The sequence below is a fragment of the Mustela putorius genome, unplaced genomic scaffold (assembly GCF_011764305.1).
Source record: "Mustela putorius furo isolate JIRA1106 unplaced genomic scaffold, ASM1176430v1.1 tig00000242_pilon_pilon_pilon, whole genome shotgun sequence".
In the NCBI taxonomy this organism is placed as follows: Eukaryota; Metazoa; Chordata; class Mammalia; order Carnivora; family Mustelidae; genus Mustela; species Mustela putorius.
Genome location: NW_025421325.1, coordinates 17,202,211 through 17,213,532, shown reverse-complemented (window position 1 = coordinate 17,213,532; position 11,322 = coordinate 17,202,211). Strand labels below are relative to the sequence as shown.

General features: G+C 42.5%; 1 protein-coding gene across 4 annotated transcripts in view; it reads right to left on the bottom strand.

Annotated features, from left to right (window-relative positions):
- Positions 1 to 4,458: 4,458 nt before the first annotated feature.
- The window catches only part of EXTL3 (exostosin like glycosyltransferase 3), a 101,826-nt gene continuing 94,962 nt past the window's right edge, over positions 4,459 to 11,322 (bottom strand). For all 4 annotated transcript variants that reach the window (XM_013047147.2, XM_045078376.1, XM_004775149.3 and 1 more), the window contains one exon: positions 4,459 to 7,664. In XM_013047147.2, coding sequence (XP_012902601.1) covers positions 7,455 to 7,664 — 210 coding nt within the window. In that variant the 3' untranslated portion in view covers positions 4,459 to 7,454. The remainder of the gene's footprint in view (positions 7,665 to 11,322) is intronic.

Below are 11,322 nucleotides of genomic sequence, written 5' to 3'. Positions count from 1 at the left end.
TGTCAAATAATAAAATCTTAAGAAAAAAAAAAAGGACAGACAATTATATCCTGAATGCTAATCTGATCCTTTTGAAGATTTCTTTTTTAGGAGCTGGGGAGGGATAGAGAGACAGGGAGAGAGGGTCTAAGCAGACTCCATACTGAGGCGTGGAGCCTGATGTGGGGCTCGATCTTATCACCCTGAGATCACAACCTGAGCTGAAACCAAGAGTTGGACATTCAACCAACTGCGCCACCCAGGTGCCCCATTTTAATTGTTTTTTTTAAGTCTGTGAATAAAGTAGAGTAACATTTGAAAATCTGGCTGATAATATTCCAATGGGAGTTTTGTTTTTTGAACAGATGTTTAGACCCAGCATATAAATCTGCTAACTAATGGTGACTTTCTGTTCCTCCAAAAATGATCTGTTGAAGAAGTCACTTTCCATTCAGTCCTGGTATAGATGCCAAATTAGTGTTCCAAGATCTTACATAGAATTTATTTTAACCTGTTCTTTAAAAAAAAAAAAAGAAAGAAAGAAAAAAAAACCAAAACAACAACAACAGAAAAAATGCTGGTTTCTGTGTTTATAAACACCCACAAAACCTATCTTTTATAAAATGCTGACATAGAACTAACACTCACATTAAATGTCCTGCTCCTGCTATAAGATCACCTTAAAATCAGTCAACAAACCAATTACTGTGAGACAATGAAGACATACTAACCACAGTCCCTTGCCTTCTAGGAGTTTATCATCTAGGAGAGAAGTGGGATCCAGGGAACATAACAGTGCCATCAGATGTTCCCTAAGAAAAAAGAGTCCCATGAATAAAAAAGTTCAGGAAACATTAAAAAAAAAAAAAATCCTAGACTGAAATGTAAAAGCTAACACCATAAAGCTCTTAGTGGAAAATGTAAAAGAATATCTTTAGAACTTGTGGCATGGGGGCACCTGGGTGGCTCAGTGGGTTAAAGCTTCTGCCTTCTGCTCAGGTCCCGGAATTAAGCCCTCCCCCCTCCCTCTCTCCCTACTTGTGATCTCTGTCAAATAAATAAAATCTTAAAAAAAAAAAAAAAAAAAAGACCTTGTGGCATGGCTTTCTTGAGTCATAGAAAGCAATAAATAAGAGACAGTAAGACCATATCAAAATTACAAGCTTCTGGGACGCCTGGGTGGCTCAGATGGTTGGACGACTGCCTTCGGCTCAGGTCATGATCCCGGAGTCCCGGGATCGAGTCCCGCATCAGGCTCCCAGCTCCATGGGAAGTCTGCTTCGCTCTCTGACCTTCTCCTAGCTCATGCTCTCTCTCACTGTTTCTCTCTCAAATAAATAAATAAAATCTTTAAAAAAAAAAAATTACAAGCTTCTGCTCATCCGAAGAGATCAAGAAAATGGACAGGCAATCCACAAATTGGGGGAGTATCAACAATAAAAAGACAACGTATCCATACAATGGAATACTATCCAGCAATGAAAAGAAATGGGCTATCAAACCACGAAAAAGATGGAGGAAACAAGCATTCACATACCTGAATGAGAGGCCCATATGTGAAGGCTACATACTATATAATTTCAATCATAGGACATTCTGGAAAAGGCAAAACTATGGAGACAGTAAAAAGATCAGTGGCTGCCAGGGGTCAGAAGGAAAGAGCTGGTGGAGCAAAGAGGATTCTGAGGACAGCGAAACTTCCGGTAGAACATTATAATATTGGGTTCAGGTCATCATACCGCACATCAGGCTGTTTGCTCAGCGGGGAGCCTGCTTCCCCCTTTCTCTCTGCCTGCCTCTCTGCCTACTTGTGGTGTCTCTCTCTCTCTCTCTCTCTGTAAAATAAATAAATAAAATCTTTTAAAAAAATGTATTTTTAAGCAATACAGAAAAGACCAATATTGTCCAGATATTTTACAAAGAAAATACATATAAATGGTGTAAGCATGTAGAAAGGTGCTTAATGTCACTAGACTTCAGGGAAATACACATGGAAAAGTAGGAGATACCATTACTAACCCACCAGAATGGCTAAAGAGCCTGACAACAGCATAGCCCGGTGAGGATGTGAGTAACCGGAACTCTGAATCTTTTTGGTTACTGTAGAGAATGGGTATAAAGACTTAGGGGAAAGGTCCAGCAGTTTTTTTTTTTTTTTAATAAAACTAAATGTGTATTATACCTACCTTATCTGTCACACAATTTCACTCCTGAGAGAAAATGATAAATCCACAAGAAGACTTGCGCATGAATGGTCATGGCAGTTTTATTACTGATAACCCAAAATGGAAACAGCCCAAGTGTCTAGCAACAGAATGGATGAATATTGCCATGTGAGGCCATACTACCCAGCAATAAAAGGAACAAATCACTAATAAACACAATATTGGGTAGATCTCAAAAATATGCTGAGTTTCTAGAAGCCTGGCACAAAAGAGTAAAAATTGCATGACACCATTTACATGAAATTCTAGAAAACGGAAAACAAATCCAATGTGAAAAAGAAACAAAATCAAATCATTGGTTTTCTCAAGGGGGTGGAGTGGAGAATGACCAGGAATGAACATAAGGGACCTTTCTGGGCTTAACAGTAATGTTTTCTTTTCTTTTCTTTTTAAAGATTTTATTTATTTGAGAGAGAGAGAGGCAGAGAGAGTGCACACAAGCAGTGGGGAGAGGCAGAAGGAGAGAGAGAAGCAGACTCTCCACTGAGCAGGGAGCACAACATGCTCGACTCTAGGACCCTGGGATCACGACCTGAGCCCAAGGCAGATGCTTAGCCAACTAAGCCACCAAGGCCTCCCTGTAATGTTCTCTGTCTTGACAGGGGTAGGATTACACAGGTAGATGCATTTGTCAAAACTCAAAGAGCGTACACTTAAGTTTTGTGCATTGCAGGGTATAAATTTTATATTTAAATTTTATATTAAACACATAGAAATTAATACTGACCTCCAGCTAATAATATGTGTATTTGGAAGGAAGTATATTAATGTCACTAATTCACTTAGAAATGTGCCCAAAAATAAGATGGATAAAAGGATGAAGAGAAGACGGATACATGGATAGGGGGATGGATACACAGACAGCAATAAACCAAGTATACAGTAAAATGGTTGGTAAGTATACGGGTTTATACTACAAATAATATACTTAATTTTTCATGGTGAAATACTGGGACCAATAGTTCAAATAGAATCTAAATAGTTTAAGCCCTAACATGACAACCCTGCGATATGACCAGGATTTGTACTTTCCCAAATACGAAGACAAATTGAGAAAGAGAAAAACATTTGCTGAATTAAAACAAGTCAAGGGTTTACCAACTGGAATTTAAATTAAAACTTGAAAAGTAAACCAACCAACAAACCAAAACAAACCAAGAAAAGGGAAATTTAATAACAGACAGACCCAGCCCTACGGTTGGGCTTCCTGCCCTACTTTGATGGTGTCTTCTGGGATCCAATCTGCATCTTCCATTCTCCTTGGCATGCTTTCTTGTCTTCCTTTGTCAATGAAGATTTAAAAAATAAAAATAAGACTTCTCAGCCAGTGTGCGGCAGGCTCCTTTAACTCTCTGGTAACACCACATCAGCTCTATTCCGAAAGCACTACAGGTCTGGCTACCAATTCAGCTTGTTGCCTGCTGGGATTCCCGTGTGACCCTCTTTGGATATTTTGTCAAGTCATTCATTCATCCAATGGAACAGGAGATAGGGCAAGCAGTGGCTTCCGGTGCATCCAGAATCTCCCCCAACGGAATGCAGAGCCAGCCGCTGAGAAATTCTCAGTACGTCACCCCAGTGAGCAGCATTTCTACTGTGGGCCAAATGGCGGATGCCTCGCATTATGTTAACTTCCACCTCTGAGATCTAAACACACTGCTAGCTCCGCAGCACCACACCACACACACATTTTTAAAATGACCATGATGGGCGCCTGGGTGGCTCAGTGGGTTAAGCCGCTGCCTTCGGCTCAGGTCATGATCTCAGAGTCCTGGGATCGAGTCCCACATCGGGCTCTCTGCTCAGTGGAGAGCCTGCTTCCCTCTCTCTCTCTCTGCCTGCCTCTCCATCTACTTGTGATTTCTCTCTGTCAAATAAATAAATAAATAAATAAAATCTTTAAAAAAAATAAAAATAAAAAAAAATAAAATGACCATGAAAAAAGGAAGAAGGGAGAAGCTGGCACTTGCCATCCTAGATCCCACAGCCATCAGTTAAAGGACACCTGAATTCCTCCCTGTGCCATCGAACCACGGATCCCAGGACCAAGCCCCGGCAAGGCGGCCCACGTCCACGCATGCTGACAGCATCACACAGGTTCAAGTGCGTGGGCTGCTCCAAGACCAGTCACGCAGCCCACAGGCTTGTGCGGGGAGGGGGCCCAGCTGGTGGCTCCCGGCAATCAGGCAGGCCCCTTCTCTCAAGTCACTCTTCTGGCCCTGTGGAGTAAAAGCATACAGGACCTCCACACTGCTTGTGTTAAAGTCTCCATTTATTTTATTTTTTTACAAAAATCCAACATAAGACTATTGTGCTCATGACTGGAAAAGGGGGACGAGGTGGATGGACATGGCATGGACATCAAAGAGCTTCCCCCTGCAAAATATCATCATTTCAAACCAGGAGCTCCCTGAGCACACACACAGGCAGCGACTGAAGAGACGACCCCCACCTGCCCAGACAGGGCCTCCCCGACAGTGCGCAGGCCTGGGCTTGAGGAGCAGTCCACAACACACGGAAAACCACTGCCAGGGGCACAAAAGCTCAGAGCGGCCTGATGAGCACCTTGGGGAGGCTCTCACATTGGTGAATGCCCCTCAGGGTTAAGAGCAAACTGGCTAGCCGCGGACGAACACATCCTGGGCCCTGACAGCAAAGACCAGGCAAAAAGATGTGACCTGTGAAGGGTGGGGGAAACCCATGTAAGCTGCAGAGCTGTTTTCCTGTTCTAAATGAGTCCCAGTCACGTGGTTTAGAGGACATCTGTTTCCCCCAATGGGACAGATCAGCATCAAGGGCATTTGAAGCATGGAGCTGGGCCTCCTCCAACCACCCTGCAAAAAGCAGCATCCATTCTCCAGGAGCACCTAACAGAGTAACGTAAAAGGTCTGACTGCCCAGCCTCTTGCTCCTGAGGAGCATCGCTTAGGAACATGGCCGGTGCCCACCAGAGCCTACTGTTTGGAGCCCCTCTGGTTAGTGTCCTGTTAGGTCCAAGTAGTGCTCACCTTGAGGCTCTGACAGCATAAGCCTTCCTGTGGTAGACTTCAATGTCATCCAGAATCTCAGACCACTCGGCTACTCCTGGATCTCCCAACAGCATTTGGGGACCCACCAGCCTGGCTCCACAACAGGGGGTCCTAACAGACTGCTCTTTTCTCACGGGGTCCCACTGAAAGCCAGTTTATGAGTTCCTCACACAAAAATAAACAAGATAAAAATAGCAGCCACGTATATAGCTCAAAACACCACACTCTTTGGCTCCCTGGAGGGAAGAAGGCTATACTAGTTAGGAGTCAGGAAAGCGGAGTTAGAAAGTTAGGGTGCCGGGAGTCTGGACCTCTCTGCTGGGCTGCTGAGAAGCAGGGCTGAATTTCCTGGGTAGCTGCCTCTATAGGAGAGCAACAAGAAGATGCCAGTGGGAATCCCTGGAGGCCACAAGTCCTGGGAGCAGCCCTGGTCTTGCCTGCCAATAAGGAGAGGTCTTTTAATCCAGCTAGCCCTCTACCTGGGTGGGATCTACAGGACAGAATCTTGCTTCAGAATGATACTTGAAGAGACCCAATGAGATAGGTCAGAGAAGAATGTGCCCCCAGGAAAGAGAAGCACAGGGTGTCAAGGTCTGGGGAAGACAGAACTGGCTTAAGGCATGTACATGACCAGGACAAACCTGAGCTTTTGTCCAGCTGTGGGAAACCACCTGTATTCAACTCCACTGCAAGAAAGTGGGGTCCAGGAAAATGGTAGAAGTCATGGGTTACACCCCTGCCAGATGCCACTAATAGCCTCTTCGGGTCCCCTACTGCCATCACCACCAAAACAAAAAAAAAAAGAAAATTAGCTTATTTCCATTTCAGCCAGGGAATAGAAATGTAAACCCAGAGTGGGAAGTGGTAACATGGGTATGAATGCCTATGAAATCTCAGGCTGGACTGGAGCCTAACATAATAAATGATGTCTTCTTCTCGCTCTGGCACATAACAAATCTCAAGGGGTTCTGGAACAAGCTGGCATAAGGGATCTAAAAACTACAGGTAACATAGGGTATAGGTCCAGACAAAGGTTGAAGGAAGGTGAATTTCACCAAGGTATTTATCCCAAGGCAGGTGCCTTGCTATAAGACTTCCCGGCCAGCCGGGTGGGGGTCCGCAAAGGATGCTCGCTCATTCTACACCAGAGAGAGCAGGCCAACCTGCAGACCACTTTAGATCACAGCTGGAGGTGTGGCCTGCCAATTCTCTGTTCTCTTAACAAGAGAGAACTTTCAGGAAAGCCTGAAGCCAAAGCACAATGTGCGTTTCAAAAGGAGGGCCGAACAAGAAGAATCATCTGGGAGCACCATCTTCAGGTCTCACTCCTTCCTCATTCTTCTGTTTCAAATGGGAGATAATGGGAGCTGGGACAGCTCAACCTAGCAATTAATCCTCAAATAGCACTGAACCCAGCACAGGGAAGCCTCGCTGTTCCCAAATGTGCAGGTCCTCCCAACGTACTCAAGCAACAGGAGGACTCAAGCTCCAGATTACCAGTTGGCACAGATGGAGGAAAGAACAAACCAAGAGGGTTTATCTCGTCCAAGAGCCCCCTAGGAAAGCCAAGCCTGGTCCTTTTTTGCTTTTGCACATAGACGCTCTGGGGAATACGGAGATGATCTTTAAGGATAAGCCAGATACCATAAGGTCAGGATCCATCTCCACTAGTCCAGAACATCAGAAAACTTAGTGGGTCCCTCACTTTATGAAACAGGCAGAACTCTCAAACCTCCCCCCCCAAATCTATCTATCTCTCTCTCTATATATATGTATATGTATGTGAGAGAGTGTGTGTGCATATATACATACATATATATACACACTTATATATAAATAAGCCTCGAATGGCAAATCTCAAACTTTCTCCTTTTAAATAATAATAATAATAGTTGTTACTGAATTTAAAAACCACAAACCAGCTGTCCTGGACTTATGAACTGCGTGAGCAACTCCCCGGAGTCCCCATTGTCCTCAGTGTAAGCTATCAGTCAGTGCCCTGTGTAGGGAACCCCCGAGTCCTCTGACCAGGGTTCCAGGCCCAGTGTGGCCGACTTTAAGAGGAAGAAGGCTACTTCCTTTCCACTCTTCCCGCCTCCTCTCCCAGTAGAGGGTTTGGGTCACCCACCCAGCGGATGTCCTTGGGGTCCTTCAACGTCTAAGAACCGTAGAAGCCATCTCCCCCACTCTGCTCATCCTCTTCCCAGCACTTGCAGTGTCCCTAGATGAACTTGAAGCACTTGGTCTTGTCATGGGGCAGGCGGGTCTTGAAGAGCACAGAGTCCACCCTGAATTGAGTGTAAAGTAGGGGCATATAGCCATACACCTTGACAAAGAAGTTGATACATTTGTGCCGCTCATGGAAGTGAGAATCGTCGTGTGACAGGGCCTGAGGGCATCCTGGGCATCGGAAGGTCCACCGAGAGGTCACCTGGGAATAGGGAAGAAAGAGCACAGTTAGAATCGCAGGGACCAGGACAGACAGAAATCCTGCCACCTAACCAATCCAACAGTTCCATTTTCCCAGGGAAGACACTGACCGCAGGTGGCCATGTTCACCCCCAGAGGGCGTCAGAAGCCAGAGCCTTGGCTCCTTCCTGCCACATATGTAGCTGTATCGCTGGAAAGACTGCTCTTTCCAAATGACCTAAAGTGTAGATATCAAAAGCCTTACAAGGTTTAGTATTACTTGTTTCAGTAACTCAACCTCTAGTACTTATCTGGGTCACACGGCAAGACGTAGCTATAAAGGTGTTCATTCCATCAACATTTTTAGTAGCAAAAACTGGAAAAGTACCCATCAAACGGGGACCAATTAGATAATTATTAAATACTACACATTCACTAGAAAAGGTATTTAGGAAAACTCTATCTGAAGACATGGGAAAGTTGTTATATGATAGTAGCAGTAGTTAGGATGATGCTGAGGAAATTTCAAGCAGTTAGAACAGAATAAAGAATAGTATTACAGCTTCACTTCCAGCAATGTGGCAGACCAAGTAACCTAAAACTCCCTTAGCAGAGAATACCTGAAAATGCAGGACGAACTATATAAACAAACTCTTTAGAGACAGTAATGAAAGAAAACCTGTAATCAAAGGAATGGAAATAAAAGGAAAGAAATTAAATCATCAGAGGCCAAAATAATGAAAAAGCCTGAATTCAATGAATTAACCAGAGCTTTGGTTTTAAACAGGCTGGGGAGGCAAGAGCCACAAAACTACTGGAGATTTTTCAGAATACCCGGACCCAATGGAAGGCTGCGTGGGTTGGAGGCAGCTCCAAAGAAAGCTGTCTTCCGAGCCTTCGCTCTAAGTGGAAGAGGAACTATCACCTGTGAGAATGGAAAGCCACACACTGGCCCTCACCCACTTGGGGCTAGGGTTTATATCACCTGTGTGTTCTGAAAAGCCCCAAGATGCTAATTCAGCTTAAACAAGTCTCAACTAGGTCTTGACCCAGGGTACGCAGAAGAATCAAGTGCAAACCCTCTCGGGTATAAAGTCAGGCCTCCCAGAAATGCCATAAGTGAAATCCTAAAGAATACAATTTCACAATCAAATTCACAAAAAAGGGAAAGAATCACATGAGGGAGAATCTGCAGAAACCAACAAGAATCAGACCCCCAAACATTGCAGTATCCAGGATTCTCAGATGGTGATGAGAAAGGTAAATGTATATGTGCCCTGAAATTCTGAAAGACTACTTAAGGTCTGAGAAAGAAAGCCAGGACTCTCAAAAAAGTCCTAACAGATATGAAAAAGAACCAAAAAGAACAAGAATGAAAAGCATACTGAATTAAATCAGACAATGGATGGGTGTGAAGAGAAAATTAGTGAGGAAAAGTATACTAAAATAACTACCCGGAATAGAAAATATTGACTAAAAGCTTTAAAAAATTGGAAAGAATGATTGAGAGACATGGAGAGGAGATATTGTAGGATTCCATTTCGATAAAGTTCAAAAAGAGGCAAAACCAATCCTACAAGAGAAAAAAAAGCCCTTGACTGGCTGTCATTCTGCCAGCTGAGCTCCCTGGCCTGCAGGGAATTCACTCAGCCTCCATAATAACCAGGCAAACGTAAATGAAAATAGTAGGATACAGTTTATACCCATCAGATAGGCAATAATGGAAGTGTGGCAGTACTGAATGTTAGTAAGGATATGGAGAAACTGCAACTATTATACAATGCTGGTAAGAATATACACTGGAACATCTATTTCCAAGAAAGTTTGGTACTACCAAGGTACACATACCCCATGACCTCACAGGAGAGGAATGGATGGAGGGAGGGTGATATAAGACATCTACTCTATTTGTAATATTTTAATTCTTTTAAACTTAAATTTTTTTTAAGTAGACTCCATGCCCAGCATGGAGCCCAACACAGGGCTTGAACTCATGACCCTGAGATCAAGACCTGAGCTGAGATCAAGAGTTGGATGCTTCAACTGAGCCACCCAGGGGCCCCTACTGAGATTTTTTTTTTTTTTAAGTTATATTAAGGAATCCATGGTTTTTTTTTTTTTTAAAGATTTTATTTATTCATTTGACAGAGAGAGATTACAAGTAGACAGAGAGGCAGGCAGAGAGAGAGAGAGAGAGAGAGAGAGAGACAGAGGCAAGCAGGCTCCCAGCTGAGCAGAGAGCCCGATGCGGGACTCGATCCCAGGACGCTGAGATCATGACCTGAGCCGAAGGCAGCGGCTTAACCCACTGAGCCACCCAGGTGCCCCATGAGATTTTGATTTTTAAAAAGTCATCCTAATCTTCAGTTGAACTCTTATTATATTCCCATGAAGATTGAGAAAATTCTCAAAGAATACTCATTTTTCAAGATTTCACTTGGTAAGGAACATGTATACCATGTGCAAATTATTTCTGTCTCATTCTCTACACTGAAGAGACAGTTCTGGCTAATGAAACACTGGCCTAATAATATGGTAGACAAACACGCTTTAATAAGGACAAAAAATTCATCATGTCTGTGAGTGCTTCAGGTGACTAATGCTATTATTAGGCACCTAATCACTCAGATACTTTAAATTTTCATGGATAATGTCTTTTGATCTACTAGCAAAGTATAAATAGAAGCATACATGTTGGATGAAGTTTAGTCCCTGGCCACGTAAGAAAGGATAAAGAAAGAAAAGAACATTGCACCGATCATTAATTTCTTTCTAAGACCCCTATCTCCCTATCTTAAAGTTTATAAAGAAGTGTGCCTTTTCATTTAACATCACACAGAATGAAAACAAATATTTTCATTTAATATTTATTTATTTTAATATCTATCACTGCACCTGAGAAACACACACTTTTATTAAAATAATTATAACAATTATTCCATTTTTTAAAAATTGGAATATTATTTTGCTAATTATTTTTCTTTTATGAGACTTTAGCAGACGGCCCAGGAATAGAAAAAACTATGGGGTAATCAGGAATTAAGTTCTAATGCTGAGCTATACTTGGGAAAAGGTATGATTAGGTATAAATGAATCATAAGGCCCACAACTGTTTTTCTCTCTTTTTATGCTTTTTTTTATGAACCCAATGTCCTCTGTTTACCACTCTACCACCACTAAAGATATCATTAGCATAGGTTGATGATTACTTAATCTATAACTTACCTTCAAAATATAAGAAGAATGAAATACCCATCCAATTATTATTAATGATATACATGAAGGTAAACTTGTTATTTTGTAAAATTAAGTAATATGTCTTTTTAATAATAATAACATTAAGATATGACTCAGCTTATTAATCCTGAGGACATCAGGTATGAATCCATCACATAAATACTGACAGACCATGGTCATAGATACTATTACTTTGAACTGACAGATTCTCAAGTATTAACTGCTGCGAGGTCCTTACCAGGCCTACGCTAATTCCTACCAGAAGAGCTTCCACTTGTCTGCACCTGCAATGATGACACAGAAGATGATGTAACTGGCCCTTCTGTGCACTGAATATGAAATTATTATATTCTGGTCAAATATATTCACTAACTCGAAGACAAAGACAGAACTCAAATTTCTAGAATTCTGAGGGTACTTGTGGTTTTGTTTTTTGAGTAAAT